The 22479-nt window shown below is 41.7% G+C and overlaps 3 protein-coding genes across 11 annotated transcripts in view; all 3 read right to left on the bottom strand.

Annotated features, from left to right (window-relative positions):
- Positions 1 to 6672, bottom strand: part of mcm6 (minichromosome maintenance complex component 6) — a 14002-nt gene extending 7330 nt beyond the window's left edge. Inside the window, exons 1-11 of the mRNA XM_010774850.1 lie at positions 6266 to 6672; positions 5967 to 6113; positions 5131 to 5241; positions 4906 to 4993; positions 4645 to 4806; positions 4150 to 4315; positions 3888 to 4036; positions 2798 to 2948; positions 2554 to 2695; positions 1927 to 2068; positions 1741 to 1848 (exon numbers count right to left, since the gene is read on the bottom strand). Of these exons, the coding sequence (XP_010773152.1) occupies positions 1741 to 1848; positions 1927 to 2068; positions 2554 to 2695; positions 2798 to 2948; positions 3888 to 4036; positions 4150 to 4315; positions 4645 to 4806; positions 4906 to 4993; positions 5131 to 5241; positions 5967 to 6113; positions 6266 to 6363 (1464 nt within the window). The 5' untranslated portion in view covers positions 6364 to 6672. The remainder of the gene's footprint in view (positions 1 to 1740; positions 1849 to 1926; positions 2069 to 2553; positions 2696 to 2797; positions 2949 to 3887; positions 4037 to 4149; positions 4316 to 4644; positions 4807 to 4905; positions 4994 to 5130; positions 5242 to 5966; positions 6114 to 6265) is intronic.
- A 6978-nt stretch (positions 6673 to 13650) lies between these two features.
- On the bottom strand, positions 13651 to 15353 carry LOC104948641 (C-X-C chemokine receptor type 4-like). The gene is made up of 4 exons (XM_010774849.1): positions 15263 to 15353; positions 14937 to 15145; positions 14561 to 14844; positions 13651 to 14465 (listed from the first exon to the last, which is right to left on the bottom strand). The coding sequence occupies exons 1-4, from the start codon at positions 15275 to 15277 to the stop codon at positions 13870 to 13872; spliced, it is 1104 nt and encodes a 367-aa protein (XP_010773151.1). The 5' UTR covers positions 15278 to 15353; the 3' UTR covers positions 13651 to 13869.
- A 67-nt stretch (positions 15354 to 15420) lies between these two features.
- On the bottom strand, positions 15421 to 21960 carry LOC104948640 (uncharacterized). 9 transcript variants are annotated; one of them, XM_010774841.1, is made up of 7 exons: positions 21339 to 21492; positions 20629 to 20700; positions 19720 to 20201; positions 18990 to 19065; positions 18514 to 18642; positions 18246 to 18430; positions 15421 to 15515 (listed from the first exon to the last, which is right to left on the bottom strand). In XM_010774841.1, exons 1-7 carry the CDS (start codon positions 21374 to 21376, stop codon positions 15439 to 15441), a joined length of 1059 nt encoding a protein of 352 aa, XP_010773143.1. In that variant the 5' UTR covers positions 21377 to 21492; the 3' UTR covers positions 15421 to 15438. The 9 variants fall into 9 exon arrangements, with proteins under 9 accessions (XP_010773143.1, XP_010773148.1, XP_010773144.1 ...); XM_010774846.1 differs by lacking the exons at positions 15421 to 15515; positions 21339 to 21492 and adding an exon at positions 21904 to 21940 and having other exon boundaries at positions 17545 to 18430; XM_010774842.1 differs by lacking the exon at positions 15421 to 15515 and having other exon boundaries at positions 17545 to 18430; positions 21401 to 21492.
- Positions 21961 to 22479: the final 519 nt, after the last annotated feature.

Below are 22479 nucleotides of genomic sequence, written 5' to 3'. Positions count from 1 at the left end.
GAATGAATCAAGGAGGTCGAGGGCTCATGATGGGCGCGGTCATGTTGACGTTCTGCTTCAGGACTCTTGCTGCCGCGTTCGCCCGCCCACAGGTTGGCTGCAGCCAGGATGGAGGCTGCGAGCGTTCCAGGGTGGCCTCAAAAAACTGAGGAGTCCAGTTAATTTACGCAGATTTGACTGAAGGTTCTTTTTAATTTGGGCTTTTTTTTTTTTTTTTTTTGAACATGGATTTTCTAAAACAAGCTAATGTGCGCTTTTAAGGTGTGTTGGAGCTTCTGCGTATAGTATATGGGCCGTTCAGGCCTTTTTGTGCACAAGGTCGTTATTTTACTTGTGTGTTCATTTTATAAACTTTGCGCGTCCGTTTCAAAAACTTTTTTCCAAAAAGAGATTTCATTTCAGGAGCCTTTTCCCTTCAATAAGGCAAAAAAAAAAAAAAAAAGGGGCTTTAAACTAATCACGCATTTTTTGGATTGTAAATCCAAACAAGGAGGTCGCGTAGTCCAAAACAAGACGGAAAACACGTTTTATACTCAACAAAGACAGCACTACCAGACACCAGGTTTCCGTTAGCCGGTCGAATTACCGGACTTGTGACTAAAATATGCCTGAAGACCGTGCAAATCTAAAATCTCTCGGCTGCAGAATGTCCGGTCAAAAATAAATTCCCCTTAGCACCAAGTTAACCGCATCTGTTGCGCACAACTTATGTGAAAGACAAGAAGAGTCAATTCGCTAATGTCTAACACTGATGTGTAGAAAAGAGTGGGTGCCCTGTATGGTGATGTTGTGGCGTTGGATCTGTTGCGTAATGCCTAGGCGGCTTCCGGTGGGCATGGTAACACAAATGCATATGCTGCCGCTATACGTGATGACTCGGCGGGGTCGTACCCGCGTTGGCATAGCGACGCTTAGTCGTTTAGGTGTCTTGGTAACTAAGCCAGGTATTTCATGTGTCATTTTAGCCTAGAAACTAGGCTGGGATCTGATCCGATTATGGGAGCATAACCGCGAGTGAAGGTCTAATCTGACGGAGAGGAGAGATCAGTCTGCTGCTGACGAGTCGACACGCAGCCTCTGCGATGATCACATGCAGCGGTGAGCCCGACAAAACACCACACTTCAGTGGTTAGAATATCACACTAGCTATTTTAATATTACCTCTCAAACTACCTACTAAACTAGTTATAGATTATGTTTAGTGTTTACTGTCGTGTTCACTCATTACTGGATCCGCGAGCTGCCATTGATTACTCGACGGGCTGTCGCGGAGAGGAGAGAGCACTCCGTTTATTATTCCCGTGTATTGTAAATATACTGTATTTACTTGTTTGAATAATGTAAGCTTAACTTCTTAGTTAACTACTATAATTAGTTTGTTTAATATTCGAATCCATATCCAATTTGTTTTTAAAGCTCAATAAATAACAAAGAAGACCTTTGACCGGCCACTTTTCTCATTTTGTCCGGAGGATTTAAACTTTAACGGACATGGGAAACTCTGCCAGACACACTACTTCTGTTCTCAACTTTCAAGATAAAAGCCCTAGACATATGCTATTATTTTTTGGAACAATACCTCACTCAATAAAAAAGCTCAAAGTAGCTTAGGCTTTTAAAATGTTACTTCAGATAGCCTGCTCTATTTGTATAAAAAAGGCGACATTTTCATGTTAGATTCTCAGTGCGTAAAGGCTTAAAACTTCATTTTTAGCATTTAGTTAAATCTGGCAGCAGTACCTTGACTCCGGCCTTGGTGATGCTGATGGTCTGCTGCTCCATGGCCTCATGGATGGCCACCTGGTCCTTAAGGTCCATCTTGTCAAACTCATCAATGCAGCACACACCCTGCAGGAGAATCGCTTGCAGTTAATACCACTGAATGCTCTCAATAATGTCCTTCACTGCCTGCGTTCCAACACTCACGTTGTCAGCCAGCATCAGAGCTCCGGCCTCGATCACAAACTCGCCGGACTCCTCGTCTCTGACCACAGCTGCCGTCAGACCTGCAGCTGTGCTCGCCTTCCCGCTGGTGTACACTGCTCTGGGACTGAACTCCTCCACGTGCCTGCACACACAATTACAATGTCAGATCCGTGCATATCAATTTCCGTTATAGTTGCACAATTAAAAAAAGGGATATTATGCTAATATTCAGGTTAATATTTGTATTCTGTGCCTCTACTGTGACATGTTTACATGCTTTAATGTTCAAAAAAGGTCTTTATTTTTCTCATCCTGCCTATGGTGCAGCACCTTTTTCCCCCCCTGTCTGAAACCAGAGCCCTATCAGCTCTGATTGGTTAGCTGGCCGGCTCTGTTGTGATTGGTCATCTGCTTAACCGCCCCTTAGCCGATCATGTGCAATGTGTTGGAGCGCTAGCCAATAGAAGCGTGTGTTACTCTTTTGGAACTTTGGGATTTTAGCCCTTGCAGACCATTTACATGCACTAAAACCTATACACACTACAGGAAACCCCAAAGCGCATGATTCCCATTAAGGATTACAACGTCAAGCAAGGTGTGGGAATTTGTCCGCGTTGTGTCACATACTTGAGGAACTGGCTCTTGGCAGTACTGGGGTCTCCGACGATGCACAAGTTGACGTCTCCTCTCAGCGAGATGCCCTCCATGGTCGTCTTGGGAACGCCTCCAAACAGCATCAGCAGGATACCACGCTTCACCTCGTCGTTGCCTGGAAATCACAGCCGCCATTTAACTAAAATCCCAATGAACCACTTTGACTAAACTTCCCTGGATCCAAAGTAAATGCTGGTTGTGGGGGTGGAGCACCGACCGTGGATGGTTGGGAAGAGGCTGGTGCAAAGGTTGTGGTACAGGTTCTTGTCCTGGCTCATCTCAAACACTTTCTCCCACTCCTTCTCTGTCATCTGGCTCTTGATGCTCTCCGCTGTCTGCTCCTCATCTCGCAGCTCCTTTCCACCAAACTACAACAAGACAAAAACAGAATTTAACACCAGGCATGTTCGGGGCTTAGGTAGCTTATTTGGTTTTGATGATAGCTAGGGATGTCACAAGAACCAAGGAGTTTGTATGTTGTCAAGGTCTAACCTAACTTGAGGGGACCTGGTTTTCTACAGTGGACCCAGGTAAGCTAAATGGAATTAAGGCTCCAAACTAAGGGCGTCCTTGCATTAAGAGAAAATATGTATATTTATTTTATTTGCATGTTTGTACAACTGTCATTTAGCAAAGTGCATACTGAAACGAGCACTTGAGTCTTAACGTCCAGAAGGAAGTAGTAACCACATTATTGAGTTCTCAAGAGGCGCTTTGACACCAGAGTACCTTTCCCTTTTAGTTCCGATAGTTCCTGGGATTTTGCGTTCACACCAAAAAGAGAACTTAGTTTATGAGAACTTTTCCCCCCTTTTAGTCCCTGCTAGAGATGGGACTATCCTGGGGAGGAAAAAGTTCCAATTTCTGATTGGCTGGGCGAATTGCAAACCACGCGCCGTAAAACTCTGGAAAAGTTTTTTGAAACCGCCATTGTATTTTCTGGCATTAGCATTATTAGCATTAGCCCAGCGCACCGACGGCGAGAGAATAACTTATGGCAACACAAACAAAAACATGGGAGCGGTGGAGATGAGGCGGTGTCAGCGTTATGGCGATTTACTCGGAAGGCTTCAGTAGAAGCTGCTGGGAGCTGCGCCGCCGCTATTTGTATATAGGGGAAACACTGCACTTTAAATGGAAGATCCCCATAGCCCCTACCCACTCGATCGGAGATCGATCGATACTGATTCCGGCAATCGGCCCCAAAATTGGCGATCGGAGCGTCCCTAATTATAGGTATAGACTGCTACATTTCTGATAACGTGAAAACATATGGAAATGCTTCATTTTTAGCTTGAGTGTCTTACCCGTGGGTTGGTGGGGGCCACGTTGCAGGCGAGGAAGGCCAGTCTGTACGAAAGCTCTCTGACTCCCAGAGCCTTCAGTCCCTTCAAACCATCGGCTTCAAAGCCCTGTGGCCCTCCAGGGACCCGGGTGCTGGTCTCTGCGCGCACACCTGTGGACGGGACGCACATACAAACAGTCATGAGGTGTGCAATATGATTTGTTCCAAGTATTTTCACAATTCAGGTGAATTTCAGGCTCAAAGTGTCTGTCCAAAAATCGTACCGGGAGTGGTGAGCTGAGAGACGTCCGGCACGACGATGAGGGTCCCGGTGAAGTCGCAGCGGTCTCCGGCCTGAGCCATCTCCACAGCCTCCGCCCTCAGGACAATCTCCAGGGAGCGGGGGATCGAACCACGAGGCAACTCCGCCTGTGTCTCCTGGACACGCACCTGCACAGAGACAGTCAAGTTCACTAACCCATTTACTTACAGACACATACATCACATAGAGGTTTTATACTGTTGCTTATCTTATTATATTCACTTCGAAAAATGACGATTGGTAACCTTGTCCGCTAAAAACAAAAAGCCAGGAAAATTGATAGCATCAAAAAATGGTATGTCCTTTTGGCGTTCAAGGAGGACATGATTATCCCTGATGTACAACAGGTGCAGTGATGTAAGCATCTCCATGTATGCTCTATTTATGTTATGTCGGTGAAACAAAAAAGCCAGAGGTCAGTAGGTTTTTTGTCCAGAGGGAAAGCAGCTATAGTTACCTTCTGGAAGTCGATGAACTTGGATTTGTGCGTGTCGAGGTGGAAGCGGCTGCGGTTGTTGCAGACAGGGTTTCTACAGATGGTGGGAGGAGAGTATTTGAACTGCTGGGGGACATCTTTGATCAACGCCTGGCAGTCCATGCACAGGAAGGTGCCACTCACCTGCAACAAAATCAACAAAAAGACAATGTTATAGAGGAACAGCCCAATTGTAATCACGTAGCTCTTCTGTTATTATTTGGTGCAAGGTGGAGGTCTTACCAGTTCAGGGTGGACTGGGTGTGTCCTCACCACCTGCCCACTGATCCTCACCAGGGTACCGATGCGCATGGATGACAGCTCACGGATCCTACATCGCACACAAGGAAGAAGTTGATATATTTCCTTAGAATTCATTATTGGACGCTTAAATCTAACATTATTGTAATTTGATTGATTAAAATCAAAGCATGATACACACAATTTAAGTAGTTATCTGTGTCTTACTTGTGTCTGGTGGGCAGTTCCTCCAGGGCTACGTAGAACTCTTTGTTGAGAGGAACATTCCCGTGATCCCGAGCAAAGTTGCGCACTGCCCGACAGAGGAAGGGGTAAACTCTGCAAACAGAATCATTTCAATGTGAATACACAGCGGCATCTCCATGGCTGTTAAATCACTCAATGGTTTTTTTTTTTTAATAGAGCTGCTACAAATGGTTGCATTATTGATCGACAGAAAAATATGCGTCAACCTTTGAAATAAGGGAGTATGTTTGCATGCAAACTAAGATATGGACACTTCCTGCTTGTTATGTTATAGCATAATACTCTAAATATCAAATCAAGACATACAATGGCACTAAAGAGGACTTTAATGCGATGGGATGGAAATGTTTCCCTTTACCAGCTGCGATTGAAGCATTATGCTGCTTTAATTCTATTTTGAGATGTTTAATTGTAGTATTGTTTATTTCTACTCTTAAAATGTCTACTTATGTGAAATGCGTTGTTTTGTTTTGTTGTTTTTATGCTGCTGCAATGTAAACATTTCCCAATTTGGGATTAATAAAGTACTTCATATTTGATCTGTTATCTTATAATGCATCATTAATCATAATACAGTAATCTAATATGATTCTGAAATGGACCATAACACATAGTGGGTACTTTTGGGTATATTTTGATGCTAATACTTTTGTTATTTTTCTTAAGATCGATTTTGATGCAGGGTTTTTCGTTGTAATCAGATGGTTAAAATGTCAGCACTTCTACATTTCCTGTATACGTAGGCTACATTCTGTTTCACAGGACGAACTGGGGTTTATACTCTGGTTTCAGCCCACCTGTAGTACTCCTCCTGGATGGTGGTAGCCAGCTCCTGGTTGAAGCCCTCCAGGTCAGTGAAGCTCACCGCCAGCGTGTTCCTCTCCGGCCTGATCAGCTCCTCGGCCTCACGGACATACTTCACCTCCCCGTCCCCGGTCTGGTACCTGCACGTGGATACAGGCAGAAGAAAAGTTACTAAATATGATAAATAACCACCAGCCGACCAATAATAACTGATGAAGAGTGTTTAAAAAGTGATGCATCAACGCGTTTTGGCCGACAACAACACAAAGAAGCCTGTTTCTGTCTGACTTACTCCTCTAAGAAAGCCTGGAATAACTTCTGACATTTTTCAGCCAACTCGTCTTTCACAATCTCTCCGGCATTCTCCGCGGTTGCTGTGGCAACATCCATGTTGAAACACCGTCAAAAAGGAATAAAAGACACAAAAACGTTCAGATTAACACAGAGTCGTGCCGCTGTTTTCCGGACAGACACACTCAGCACGCTACAGTCTCGACAACAGAGCAACGGTTTCGCGCGAAAAGAGTGACACGTGACGTTTGGCGCGCTGATTTTGACCAATCGGTGATGCCATGATAATACTCTCTGTGTTTTAGCCAATCAGGAGGGAATATGTGAAACGACGCAGGCTTATTCTGCTTTTTCCACACGCTTCCTGCTTCAAAACAAAACCAATAAAGTTCAGGGGGAAAAAAGGTGAAGAAAAAAAAGTTATCGTTTTTTTTCTCTCTTTGTCTTTGCTCGTGTGTCTGTCGAACAGTTTTGCACTATATTAATTTGAAATAATACAGATTATATCATAGCTTCAAAATAGTTTCGAGTGTTGCAAAAATGAATGCTAAATTAACCTTAAACACTCACAATAAGTGCGACTACCATTATAGCTGGTGTAGAAGATAACAAGCCAGTGTTATTATAAAGGGTAATACCTATCAGCATGTACAAATCATTACTAAGATTATTACATGTGAATATACATTCTATCAAAGACTATAGATAAATAAATACATGTGGATATTTGTAAACCACTGTAGTGTTGCAGTTCCCCACTGTGACCACAGGAGGGCAGTGAAGAATCATGAGTCTAAATGATCTAGCACTTGCAATGTTACTTTCATTCAATTATTTTCTCACAGTGACTGTAGAGAGCAATACATGATATTCATTGTTTATGTCGTCAGCATGTAACCATATCTACCTTGACCATTATGTATATTTGTTCCAGATGTGGGAAGTACAGTATCTGAGTACTTCTCCCACCTCTGATCTTTTCACATGTTGAGGTAATCTACAGAGTACACACTTAGTAAAAAATAACATAACATTTGGTTACACATTGGTGCTGATAATCTCTAAAATATGTATTTTTTTATTGCAATCCCAATATAAGCTGTCTGCAGAAGCTGCAATTCCAAATGTCATTTATTTTTGTCTTTCTAACCACTTATTACTTACTGGCTGCAATAAACTGAGTGGATGGTTTTCTAAACACATTTATTGGTATTCTGCAGAACACAAAGTTGGCACAACTTGACTCAAGATCCACTGGAGAAGACTGTTTGTTAACCACAGCAAAGAAACAGCTATGCACCAGAACAGTGGTTATAATGGCAGGGAACACAAACTCCCTGCTGTCATCAGCGCTCTTTGTCCCACTCAATACTCAATGATGTGCTCATTTTAATCGTGAATACATACAAATGTTCTCAAAATGTACCTTACTGTGAAATATTGTATATAAAGATTCATTTGTGTATATTTGTATTTATGTATTATAATCCTATGTTTGTATGTTGGTATTAGGTTTTTTTATATTAATCATAAAGTTATGTGATACTCTGTTAATTAGCTTGGAAGGGGGGAAAGACTTTTCTTTTATTTCTTTGGTTTGTGAAGCACTTTGTGTAACCTTTTGTGTACAAACAGAGCTCTATAAATAAAGTTTGATTTGATTTGTGTTTATCCATTTATTATTTACATTTAAGGAGAAAGTCTTTATAATCTATTTTATTTCAAATGAAGTTAGGGAAAGTTTTTCCGTGTATTCTTCGCAGTAAATACTAATTGTTAAATCAAAACAAAGTCACTCCTGATTGAAATACCAATACAAGCTTTTGGAGAAATCTACTGTAGTCGGTGAGTTTAGATTTCTTTGGTGTAAGAAACTGAAATTACCAAAACTACAAATGAAGATTCAAGACGAAATTATTTTTGATTAGATTTGCGATTTGACCATTTCAAAACAATGTAAACATCATATGTAATTAAATGTGATTGCAGCTACATTTTACAGAGTGTTTATCATTCACAATCATTTACAAAAAGTCTGCAATCAGCTTCTGCATGCAGGATAAAGTCGAGGCACCATCTGTGACCACCACTGATTTCTACCCTATTTTTCCATTAATATCTATTTCTGCTCCCACATTATTCTCACATGTCCACCTGCTGAGGGCAATACAAACGCTCCCGGCGGGCTATTGGTTTCACCTGTCACAATGTATGAATCAACCATGAACAAAGCAGGAAGTTGTTGCTGGCCATTTGGATGCAACCCAGTCTTCCTCTCCCTCTTTATTTCATCTTTTGTCTTGACCTCTGGTGTTCCCACGATTGTTCAGCAGCAGGAAGCTCAGCTTGTCTGAATATGAGAGGACCAGACCATCTGTAGGCACACACACACACACACACACACACACACACACACACACACACACACACACACACACACACACACACACACACACACACACACACACACACACACGTACACACACACACACACACGACACACACACACACACACACACACACACACACACACACACACACACACACACACACACACACACACACACACACACACAAACACTTCCCCAACACTCACACCACATGTGCCACAAGTGCATCAATAAGGGTCGGCGACAACACTTTTGATATAATATTCAACTCTATAGTTAATGTAATAAAGATGTACGTTATGTATTTAGGTACATTTACATTCCATCACTGATAGGCCTACCATTATTGGTTCTACTACCAATTTTACAATCACAGACACACACCGACACACACACATCAGAACACGGTATTAAACATAGTCTGTAGTAACAGTTGAAACAGGTGAAAAATGACAAGATGGGAACAAACAGTTAAAAAAGCTGCAGGATATGTCGAGAAGAGGAGAAAGATGGTTCAAATGAGTCGTTTCCTGGTGTATTTGTATCCACATTGTGACACAGTTCCATTGTTTTAGTGGTGTTAAGCAGTATTTCAGCATTTCAGCATTTTTCTGACAGGCACAGTGAGTAGGTCAAGTGTAGCGTGTGATTCAGTTACTGAAGGCTGATGGCTGTTGAGAAACAAACAGATGTGCAATCACCTCTAAATACACTTTATCTCCCCTCACACTGTATGTAGCTCTTGTATCTTCTCTTGCACTTTATATGTCATAGCTGCTATATTGCATTACCATGTCATAAATACTTGTGTATGCTGCTCTTCCTCTTTTTGCATATCATGTAATTTGTTTTTGCTATGTTTGTAAAATGTAATTTTCTTAAATGTTTCGAGGGACTGCGGATGGAAATGAGCTCAAAGCTAAATCTGGCACTGTTACGCTTGATACATTTGAATGTTTTAAGTGTTCATCACTGTACATTGTCCCTGCCAAATAAACGATTAAATAAAAAAATAAAAAGGCAAACATCCCCCTAAAACAGGAGTTAGGCAACACACAGCTCCTGTAATTTGACAACAAGTAACAATAAGTAACATGGCATGTGACATAGCTCTTCTCTATCAAAGCAGGTCCACACATGCTTACATGGAACATACATGCCACCAAGATAAAGATAAATCACATGCTAAATGTAAAAGCAAATAAAATACATGTTGAGTGAGGGTGTGTGTGTGTGTGTGTGTGTGTGTGTGTGTGTGTGTGTGTGTGTGTGTGTGTGTGTGTGTGTGTGTGTGTGTGTGTGTGTGTGTGAGTGTGTATAGTGTGTTATATAGGTTTTTGAGTATGTAAATGGTATGCAAGGCTAAAATTCCCAGAGGGAGTATTTCTCTCTCTCACACTCCCTCCTGCCTGAAATCTTAGTCCTTTGTTTACTTAGTGACATCACTACGTCACACTTGCACTTATAATGGCTATCGTTCCAACGCATTGTAATGGCTAAGGAGCCAGATATCTCTTAGCGGTCGACCAATCACAACGGAGCCAGCTAACCAATCAGAGAAGACTGGGCTCTGGTTTCAGACAGAGGGTGAAAAGAGGTGCTGCAGCACAGGCAGGATGAGAACAATAAAGAGCTTTTTGAACATTAAAACATGGAAGTATTTCACAGTACAGGAACAAAATACAAACATGAACCTGAAAATGAAAATGAGCAGAATAGGGCCCCTTTAATATTATTTTTGGGGCCATTCTTTCACTAGTATGGCTTAAAATGAATGACTAAATGCACTGTTATAGGTTATACTCAGTGAGTTAATCGTGTATTTGGTCAAGTCTTTCCTTTCTTTTTGGAATAAATATCCTCAATTTGGTGCTTCTAATAAAAAGGGCAAGACTGAGGGTGAATGTTTTGCTAATGCACGTGAAATCAAAATCTAAAACTTGGAGCAACAAAAGCGACATTTCTAATTGGCTCATGAAATGATCATGTAAGGATACCATCATCCTGACTTTTAACACTTTACAGATCTACTATCTATATGTTAATCTAAATGTTTATATATACAGTCTATGATGTTAACACATCACCATATTACTTGCTGCTTCCCGATGTCCTTCAGTGTCCCTCGTGCATGTTGGTAAACTGATTTATAGTATAACAGCTCTGTGTGTTGGTGAGGGAAGAGCTGCTCTGGTGTTTGATTGTTTTAGCTGCTTGTTTTTCCTAAAATGAGCTGCAGCAGGAAGTCTTTCCTGTTTTGGATACACTATGAATAGAAGAGAATTGTGTGTGAGTGTGTATGTGTGTGAATGACAGCTATAGAGAGAGAGACAGGGAACAAAATATATGAAAAGGTACTATAATTGGTATGTTTTCCTCCATATATTGACTATGAATGAAGTGATTACACAAACATTTCTGCATATATACAGTAGGGCAAAAAAGTATTTAGTCAGCCACCAATTGTGCAAGTTCTCCCACTTAAAAATATGAGAGAGGCCTGTAATTTTCATCCTAGCTATACCTCAACTATGAGAGACAAAATGAGAAAAAAAAAATCCAGAGAATCACATTGTCTGATTTTTAAAGAATTTATTTGCAAATTATGGTGGAAAATAAGTATTTGGTCAATAACAAAAGTTCATCTCAATACTTTGTTATATACCCTTTGTTGGCAATGACAGAGGTCAAACATTTTCTGTAAGTCTTCACAAGGTTTTCACACACTGTTGCTGGTATTTTGGCCCATTCCTCCATGCAGATCTCCTCTAGAGCAGTGATGTTTTGGGGCTGTCGCTGGGCAACACAGACTTTCAACTCCCTCCAAAGATTTTCTATGGGGTTGAGATCTGGACACTGGCTAGGCCACTCCAGGACCTTGAAATGCTTCTTACGAAGCCACTCCTTCATTGCCCGGGTGGTGTGTTTGGGATCATTGTCATGTTGAAAGACCCAGCCACGTTTCATCTTCAATGCCCTTGCTGATGGAAGGAGGTTGTCACTTAAAATCTCATGATACATGGCCCCATTCATTCTTACACGGATCAGTTGTCCTCGTCCCTTTGCAGAAAAACAGCCCCAAAGCATGATGTTTCCACCCCCATGTTTCACAGTAGGTATGGTGTTCTTTGGATGCAACACAGCATTCTTTCTCCTCCAAACACGTCTAGTTGAGTTTTTACCAAAAAGTTCTATTTTGGTTTCATTTGACCATGTGACATTCTCCCAATCCTCTTCTGGATCATCTAAATGCTCTCTAGCAAACTTCAGACGGGCCTGGACAATTACTGGCTTAAGCAGGGGGACACGTCTGGCACTGCAGGATTTGAGTCCCTGGCGGCGTAGTGTGTTACTGATGGTAGCCTTTGTTAATTTGGTCCCAGCTCTCTGCAGGTCATTGACTAGGTCCCCCCATGTGGTTCTGGGATTTTTGCTCACCGTTCTTGTGATCATTTTGACCCCACGGGGTGAGATCTTGCGTGGAGCCCCAGATCGAGGGAGATTATCAGTGGTCTTGTATTTCTTCCATTTTCTAATAATTGCTCCTACAGTTGATTTCTTCACACCAAGCTGCTTACCTATTGCAGATTCAGTCTTCCCAGCCTGGTGCAGGTCTACAATTTTGTTTCTGGTGTCCTTTGACAGCTCTTTGGTCTTGGCCATAGTGGAGTTTGGAGTGTGACTGTTTGAGGTTGTGGACAGGTGTCTTTTATACTGATAACGAGTTCAAACAGGTGCCATTAATACAGTTAACAAGTGGAGGACAGAGGAGGCTCTTAAAGAAGAAGTTACAGGTCTGTGAGAGCCAGAAATCTTGTTTGTTTGTAAGTCACCAAATACTTATTTTACCGAGGAATTTACCAATTAATTCATTAAAAATCCTACAATGTGATTTCCTGGATTCTTTCCCCCCATTCTGTCGTCTGTCATAGTTGAAGTGTACCTAGGATAAAAATTACAGGCCTCTCGTCTTTTTAAGTGGGAGAACTTGCACAATTGGTGGCTGAGTCGACTAAATACTTTTTTGCCCCACTGTATAAAGCCCATGAGAGTTACAGTGATGCCACAATCCAGACTTCCTTTTATTGCTTACTAACTGTATTCTTCCTATTTGTCTCTCACAACTCTCATCTTCATCCTCCTCAGCTCTGCTCCAGGAAACAGGACACGGTGAACTTCCAGCTTCTGTTTCTCACACTTCCAAGTGGAAGTAGGCATGTGGGAAGTGCTTTGTATACATGTGTGTGCATTTAAGTACTGAACAAATGGACCTCCTGACCCCTTTATGCTCCCTTCTCTCTCACGTAGAAGAAACAAACTGTTTATATCATCATTGTTGATCTGCACAACCATGACAGTGACAAACACACAAAAACATGTGACTCAGATACACCTGGCCACCAAACGTCCCATTTGAAAAAAGCACAGTTTCATTTTTCGAAAGAACTTTACCGTGCCCATGCTCCGGATCAGTGGATTCAGATGGCAGGTAGCGGCTGACTGATCCTGAATCACTACAAATGAAGACAGGCTGATGATAATACAGATAGGAACACAATACATGCCACAATGCCAAATCATTTCAACACTGTTTTTCTAATGCTATGTATCTGTTAACTGCCCACTCTGCCCCCAAACACCAAGTACAACAAAAAACAATCGTGATTTGTCACCTTGGACACTGCTTTCGGCTTAAAATTAAACCACGAGCGAGAATAAATAGATTTGATTCAGCCATTTCACTATTCCACCATTCCTGGCCCATTGCAATGTGTTTTCTATGATAAAGGGTCGGCCATCTCATTAGCTTGCTTAGTAGTCTCTGAAGTGTTTATGTAGTTTTGGCTTTAAAGTAATTACATTAATGATATCTATCTCCCCCAATGAGAATGAGTGTTTGTTGTGGTTCATTGCTTTAAGTACAAGACAGGAATTTACAGTTTCACTCAGGAAGCTAGAGACCTATTTCATAACAAAAGACATTTTCACACATATGGGTATTTTGTATATTTTATTAGAAAACATCAATACACACAGCAGAAACAAAATCATGTCTAAAAACAGTATTTACAGGAGAACCCCCACATGGAGGGAGAAGACAAGTCGTAAACCAGCAGACTGCTCCTCACTTTCTCAGACCTTTTGTGTGCATGTCCTTAAACACACACTTATATACACAGTATATATATATATATACATGCAACAGAAGCAAACACTAGCTGGAATGTAAACTGGAGGACTCAGACTCTGTGGTGGTGGAGACCCCTGGGCGTCTTCTTGGTAAAATCTTTAAACTTGAGGCCCGGCTCAGAGTGAGGGCTCTGCGGGCCGAGCTCTTGAACCCGGCCCCTAGGAAGGCGTACAGCAGGGGGTTCAGGCAGCAGTGTGCAAAGGCCATGGGCTCAGCCACCACCAGCCACACGCCCAGCACGGCCTCCAGGGTGCAGCCGCGGGGGAGGACCTCCAGGCGCAGTAGGGCATCCACAGAGATGCCCACTCCGTAGGGCAGCCAGCACACAAAGAAGCAGAGAACCAGAGCGATGGTGGTCCTGACTGCTCGCCGCTTCTGCCTCTGGCCCCCCAGCGGGCCCCGAGTCAGCCGGGTGACGATGACGCAGTAACACACCAGGAGGACCAGGCCCGGGATCACCAGACCCACCAGGACCAGCTGGAGACGGAAGACTGCAACCCAGATAGGAGCGTTGTCTGCTGGGTAGAACCGCTGGCACAGAGTGGCCCCCTCCCCCCCCTCCTGAGTCCTCGCAAACACCAAGTCTGGCACTGCCAGGAGGCCAGCAGGCAACCAGGCACCTGTAAAAGAAGAAGAAACAAAACATAAGAGACTGTGGGGGGAAGAACAAAGAAGTTGCATGGGGGAAATAATGTCTGTCAAGTTCAACACTCACCCACATACACCAGTCTGTGTGCCAGCAGCTGCCTCAGCCCCCCCGTGTTTGTGTACGTGGCTCGGACCACTGCCAGGTAGCGGTCCAGGCTGATGAATGCCAGGATGAGCACGCTGCCGTACAGGTTAACCGTGTAGATAACGTGCACACCGATGCAGGTGGCCGCACCGAAGCGCCAGTCGGCCAGGGCTGAGTCCACGGCCCAGAACGGCAGCGCCAGCACAAACAGGAGATCAGCTGCTGAGAGATGGAGGCGATACCGGTCTGTCAGGCTGCACTTTGACCTGTAGACCAACACAGGAGGGAAAACCATTCATCTTATTGGTCAAGGACACAAAGAAACTCACCAGATCAACAAAAATAAACATCATCTCACCTGCGTTGGCAGCCCAGCACTATGACGACGAGCCCGTTTCCTGTGATTCCGAGGATGAAGATGAGGGCATAGACCACAGACAAGAAGACCTGCTGAAGGTCAGCAGTCATCACCTGCTCCACGTCACAGGGCTCCTGCAGATCCCCCGCCAGGTCGCCCGATCCAGAGCCGGAACCTGTGTCATTGAGGTCGTAGTCGAAGAAGATATGCTGGGGAGACAATGATGATTAAAGACAGGAAGCATAAGGAAAAAGCAACAATCGATTGTAAACACAGATTTATGAATCTACTTAAAAGCTTAGTTTGACCACACATCACAAACTCACCTCATAGTAAGACATGACGGAGGCAGTCCCTCTCTAGGCGGAGTGAAGTTGAGATTTCTGTCTGCAGGGGATATATAGTTGCGATCTTGCTCCTCCCCCAAACACTCCAACACATCTGTGTTCCTGCTGAAACGTTTTTCCTGTTTTCGAGGTCTCAGGTGCTGATAATGGTTCTATCACAGGATACTGAGTTTGCGTGTGCACTGCATGAATTGTTTTGGCCCTGAGACCTCTGGTTTGTCATGATCACAACCTATTGGCAATAGGAAAGACTGCAGATGAGAAACAGACCGTGTTTGTTTGTGTCCCTCCAAACTGCACGCTCTGTAAGCTCAGCACAAGCAGCAGGATTTTCAGCAACCAGTGTGAACATACTTTTTGTATTTGATTATGTAGCGATGCATGCTAGCACGGGAGACCAGAAGTGAATTGGAGATGATTATCAGCCAAGTTTACTTTATGAGTTCCTCTGATCTGTCACTATCAGTAACACATTAGTGTGTGAGTGTGAGTCAACTTTCTAAGGGCAACATAACAACATGTTTATCACTGAGTCGTGAGCTAGAGCACATCCTTCTGAAAAGTGAAACTGGATTTTTACAGTGTGTAATATAAATAGAGGATTCACTATATTTAAGTTTTCGCTGATATCTTTTTTGGCTTATTACTGTTATACCTTCATATTATTGTATGTAATATGTATGTGAGTAAGTCTTTCATGTAATTGAATTCACATATTATGATGTTACCTGTGATGGCCCACTGGCAGATGCAGACATGCTTTCCATAATGTACACGTTCACTGGGCAAACATGGCCTGTGATATTTAATATTTTAATAAGCCTTTTTCTGTCGATACCAAATTTGTGTATTTGTACGTTTCATCATGATGCATAGGCATGTGCATAGGCCTACTATGATTATGAAATAAAAAATGGTTTCGAATAAACTATTTTAAATGCATTATTAAAACCATAAGTAAAATAAGGAATTACAATTGGCAATATCTATTTTACCTCATGTCTTTAAATAAGTAAAATATTGAATTAAGTTGTACCTCCCAATTAATTTGCTTCAGCATTTCATGATCGTTTGGTTTAAAGAACATTTTAAATGTAAATAGGCAGCTCAGAGAAACAGCTGCTGCTCTTATTGACAACAAGTTTAATAAAGTAAAAGTGATTTAATTCATAATTAAAGGCATTTAATTATAATTAATGTTTTATTTGTTTACAATGAAACTCAATATTCTACATCCTTGGTGTTGGTCAGCAGACACATTTCCTGTCTTGGCACTCGCCGTTTTGATTTGAAATCCTAAACCTCCAACAGTACAATATAATCCCATGAGTAAACAGCAACACGTCCCAAAACAAACTCCGACCCAACTCTCAGTCCCTTATCTCTCGCTCCTTCTCCACACCCTTCCTCCACACTCACTGGTATCAGCACAGATCTCTGGAAAACAACTTATACTCATCAAATGATTTAGACAACTTAAACATGATTTCTTGTAACAGAGGGCCTGCTGAATAGTAAACTAGTTTTAAATCTCATCATTTTCAATATAGAAAAAAATGATGTTATCAGACATGCGCCATGCTCCTTCCATTTATATATAAATGATATAACTTGGACTTGGAATGTATGAACTATAAATTGACATGGTTGGAAACATAATGGAACACAAGAGCGAGCACCTGATGTGAACTGTTACTCGTGTTATTGGAAATAAATTCCATACTGGTTGTCCATAACAACCTGCTTGCTGCATGTTAACCAAAGCCAAGCGAGGAAAGTAACATAACTAACATTTTAAAAATGGAGGCCCTATTGTTATGTTCTTTGTTTTTTCCCCCTTTACCTTAAGTGTGTTATATGCATGCATATTGTTCATTCAAGAGGATGTGTCTCTCCCACACTCAAAAACTTTAAGCAGTTGACCAATCACAACAGAGCCGGCCAGCTAACCAACAAGAGCAGACTGGGCTCTGGTTTCAGACAGAGGGTGAAAAGAGGTGAAAAATAAAGAGCGTTTTGAACATTGAAGCATATAAACATGTCAAAGTAGAGGCAGAAAATACAAATAAGAAATCTTAAATTAGCTAGTAGGGCCCCAAAACGTGGCTTTTAAATTCCTAATTATAATTAAATAAAATTTGAGGTGTCATTACAGTAAACAAAAAGTAGAGAATAAAACGTTCTTTCTTTTTGTTGCTGTTATTAATTCAAATGACTGATTTTAAAAACTTATATATAAACATATTTACTGGTATTTTTACACAGGCAGGTCAAGGATATAATGTGTCCCAAATGTATACTGCGTACTAAATGTAAACATATAGTTTTGCAATTATAAGAAAATATGTAAGAATCAATAATCCTTATATCTGCATTGTGGTACAACACTAAAAATAGATTCTTCTTTAGAATACTGACTGTTTTGTCACGTTATACTTTCCCACATACAAACTCAAAACAGCATTGGATTAGTCTGTCATGTATGTCTACTGGTTTGATCAGTCTATTCTAGGGATTGGGTAAAATATACATGTACAAAAAAAAAGAAGCAACACTCACGTTGTGTGTTGAATTAAACTACTTGCTAACAATAAATAAATAACATGCAGGTATGTGGAAATGTATCAGTGGTCTACTCAACTCAGAAACATCAAGAACAACAGAGAAAATAGGAGGGCTAAAGCGCAAACTTAACAAGTAAAAGCTACATCAGGGCTTGAATACCTTCCTGAAGCTTTATTAAATAAAACAGAGTCACTTAGCTAACGACTTTCTTTCACGACCACGCTGCTGTTGCAGCGCAACTGGGCAAGCAAGTTTCTGAATCCACACGCCTTTTTCGCTGCTTTCTGATTGGATGGGAGCTCTCTGGGCTCGGTGAGTTCCAGGGAAACGTTGGCGGGGATCAACTCAACAGTCAGATTTGTGTTCGAATCATCGCTGACTTCTTGATCGATCTTACCTTCCAAACCAGCGCTGAGAATGCTGCTCTTATCGGTGCTGCTTACACGGATGTTTGGGAGGTGATGGTTGCTGTGGAGACGCTGCTGCTTCGCCACACAAGGACCCTGTGAACCAACTCTTCTCCTCTTCCCCCTGCTCTTCTTCATTTGTTTCATTGGCGTTCTGAGACATCGTCTAAGGTTTCTGATACAAATGATGAAGTCATTTTTCATGCTAACAAGCTCATTGAAGCGTTACTGCTTTAAAGGTGATGTGTTAGACGTTACCTCTGGAGGAAGCTGTGCGGTCTTGTGCAGGCTGAAGATTCCAACTTTCTCCCACATTGAGAGTTCCGCTTTGCACCATTTGTGGCCTTAAGTCTTTTCTTAACCAGTTGTACCTGGATCAGAAGCTTCCTGTTGAAATACAGCAGTTATAAAGAGCTGAGAACATTTGTATTTGCATAGCTACAGGTGTTACTTTTGTAAAAAGTTATACGATGTAACATTCATACATTAACATCTTTGAAACCGACAAGACCTGTAATATTATCCCAAATGTTTCCAACAACTTTTAAACCTAGAGAAATCGGCAATTTTAAAACAAGGTAATGGACCATATTATTCAGGCATATGAAGTGGCAAAAATATCCCCCTTGAGCATGTTTTAGCATAGTTGTTTTATTGCTGTATATTTAAAATGTTGAAAGATTTGAGTCATCACACACACACACACACACACACACACACACACACACACACACCGTCTTTCATTATGCAGCTTCCTCGGTCTCCAGCTCTTGATCAGGACCCACTCGTCACATGTCAGGGACTTGGGATCTTAAGTACAAACGGAGAGGTTCAACATGTTATCATGCATCCTGAGAGTAAACGCTGCAGAGATGCACCTCCTGTGGCAGATGAGTGTGTCCCGTGTAAATGTGGAAGATATAAAAACAATAGTGCAAAACTAGTAATGAAACTGGCTTTGAAAANGTGTGCCTTGGCAGTCTCAGCTGCAGAGATGCACCTCCTGTGGCAGATGAGTGTGTCCCGTGTAAATGTGGAAGATATAAAAACAATAGTGCAAAACTAGTAATGAAACTGGCTTTGAAAAACAGAAATGCTTACAGAGGTAGTTATACTATTCATAATTCAATGCAAGCACATGGTTCAGAATCGACTTCATTGGACAAGTTGAATCAATAAAAAGATGCAGGTATCAATAGAAAACTATGTCCAGAGAATTATTATATAAAATGTTTACGCTGAGCCTTCATTTACAGCAATTGCATCATAACTTTTATTGAAGTCGCAAATATTTGGAGATCACCATTTCACTATATACAAGGCTGGCTAATAGCATGCCAGGAAGGACTTTGTGTTTTTGACTGTGACGATACTTTGTTGTACTAATATTTGAGGGTACCACGTGCACATTTCCCAACACATACATTACTGTATCCATTGTTGCTTAAACAAAGAATAGCTCACCATCGTCCAGGAGTTTGTCTTTCATAGGTCTTTTCAACTTCTTTGCCTTCTCGTAGAGGCTCCTACAGGCTGTGCACAAGCCCTGTGAGAGAAGCTGTTTCCTTCGAGATGCATTATGGGGGAGGGAAGGACCAGACACTATGCTGCTTACAGAGACACGGTCTGCATCTGAATAATCCACTCCTTCATCAGTCACCTCTACAAACCTCTCTTCATCCTCCTCTCCGACACCTTTAGCCTCAAGTGTGCTGTTAATGACGTCAAGGATGTCGCGGTCCCTCCTCTCCTCTGCATGGACTCTGCTGTCACTAGTTTCTGTTTTCTTCAGCCCATTCCTCTTTGTCCTACTCCTCAGCTTGCGCTGGATAACTTCTTCATCCGGGCTGGGGTCTCTCTGGGCGATCTTCTTGGAGGCCTTCGTTAGTCTTGAGGAGCGTTGTGTCAACATGGATGTTTTCCACTTCAGACGATACTCAAATGACCTGTGATAGAGAACAAACCTGTGATAAAGAGCCCATGAGGGGTTATACATTTGTACATGATCACCAAGATGCAAACCTGTATCTTATTCAACAAGTTCTGCAAATAAGTCCTAAAACACAGACATTTGTACACTTTCATTCCCTCGTCTCCAAGTGAATGTTTTTTTGATGTTGCACGAAATAAGATCTGTGGTTGACTCAAGCTTAGGAGATTTTATAGGTTTTGTTTTGAAACATAAAATACCCAAATGTATTAATTTTGTAGCATATACGCATCTTTAAAATAATGCTGGCTAACATAGGGCTAAATTAAACTACCTAATGTTGATATGCCAAATAAAAAACCCTATTGGCTTTTTGACAAGGAAACCAGTGTGATGCTAACTTCTGTGTTGGCTTTTAGAAAAGAGTTTTCATGTGGTCCTACCAATGATATTCTACTCGTGTGGACAATGACGACTCCACGCCATCTGCCTCATACTCGCTGTCAGAGGCCAGCCTAAAAAGACAACAAAACTATTGAATGATGATGACGATTGGGTAGAAGAATAACAAAGGCACAATGTTAGAAATAACATTCTGCTGGATCTCAATTGTCAGAAGTCACTGTTTCATATGATTCAAAATCAAAGATTGGCATAAAGGTTTTTTTTTTAAATCAGAAGAGCATCCGGACATGTTTGTTATGTAACACACCACCTCTTGTACATGTAGTAGGTGTTGTTTTCACAGCTTATCCCCCACCAACTGAGAACACACAAACAGCTAATTAAACACAACTATATGTAGTAATATGTGGTCTGAAACTAGGTCTGAACAGGATATCAAGAGCAAGAGCTTGCTTTACGATCACAACTCGAAAATGTCCATGATCCATATTATTAACCCATAAGGACCCACCGTGACACGGGTGTCACATGCACTTTAAATGTTCTGGAAAGTTCCTTACACAGCTTTAGCTTTGTTTTTATCTCATGAAGTCCCTGTGACACACACTGAACAGTCTGGTGGGTCACGGTCCAGGTCATGTGTACTACCCTTTATATATACAGTCTATGGTACTACCGTAAACAAGAACAGAATGAACAACATTAGCACCGGGATAGTCAGCACTGAAACTATGACTCTAAAACTTACTGCTCCTCAGATCGCTCAAAGTCTACGTGATCAAACATGACTAAAGGAAGCCAGACGCTTACTTAACTAGGACTCGAGTTTTGTTGAGCTTGGACGGTCTGAAGATGCGCGCGGTGGGCAGAAAAGTCGCGCCGGTTGATTTCTTCTTCTACGGCTGTGTGGACAAAGAGAGAAATGGCGCCACCTAGTGGGTTTTGGCTAGAAAGGATCCGTCTTGTGTAAATATGACGTCACGTTCTCCTTGTAACTCTCGTTGTAATCGGAGCGGCTCGGTAACACATCTACAGCAGTAACATGCTACATACACATTAATTCAGCAGCAATATTAATAGAGAAACATTAGACATAATAGTGAAACACTGAAAGGGAACATTTTATTGCACCAGGAGCTATCTTGGGACTTTTACTGTGACAACGTTGACTTGCCTGTGAATAAAAAATAAACCATAGTGTTGGTGATCTTCAGTGTTGTCATTCTTCTTTGAACAGCAAGACCGCTAATACCCTATTTCAACAATCACATTCCCTGTAATTGACATAATTAATAGATAGTTTAGCTTCTCACCATCATTTGCTGTGGCCCACCGATGTTAGTTAACGATCGTAACTGAAAGGCTGCCTGCCAAACGTAAACATTCAGCCACGTGACTTGCAAACTCTCGCGAGTTTTACACAAGACGGATCCTTTCTAGCCATAACCCACCTAGTGTTCTTCTTCTTCTTCTTTCGTGTTTATTGGCGGTTGGCAAACCAACTTGTAGGTGCATTAACGCCACCAACTGCACTGGAGTGTGGACAAGATACTAAGCAGAAAACAATAGACAAAAGAAACAAAACAAAGAACCAAAACTCTAGATTATTTTAAATGTATCAATTTCTCTTAGAAATTTAATAATCTCACAATATATATTGCCTGATGTTTTCCCTAACAGTCCTGATAGCGACAAGTCATGGAATTTTGCTTTCTTCAGTGTCTGGAAAAGCACATTTCTCTGAGTACTATATTTCATGCAAAGCAGTAAAACATGCTCAACAGTTTCTGGCTGGCTACAGTGTATACACTTTCCGGTTGGATGCTTTCCTATTATACTTAATGTATGATTGAGACCTGTATGACCTATTCTCATTCGAGAAATTACAT

This window comes from Notothenia coriiceps, unplaced genomic scaffold (assembly GCF_000735185.1).
Source record: "Notothenia coriiceps isolate Sejong01 unplaced genomic scaffold, NC01 NC01_scaffold00014767, whole genome shotgun sequence".
NCBI classification, from domain to species: domain Eukaryota; kingdom Metazoa; phylum Chordata; class Actinopteri; order Perciformes; family Nototheniidae; genus Notothenia; species Notothenia coriiceps.
The sequence above is the reverse complement of the archived record's forward strand: the minus strand, read 5'-3'. Positions and strand labels throughout refer to the sequence as shown.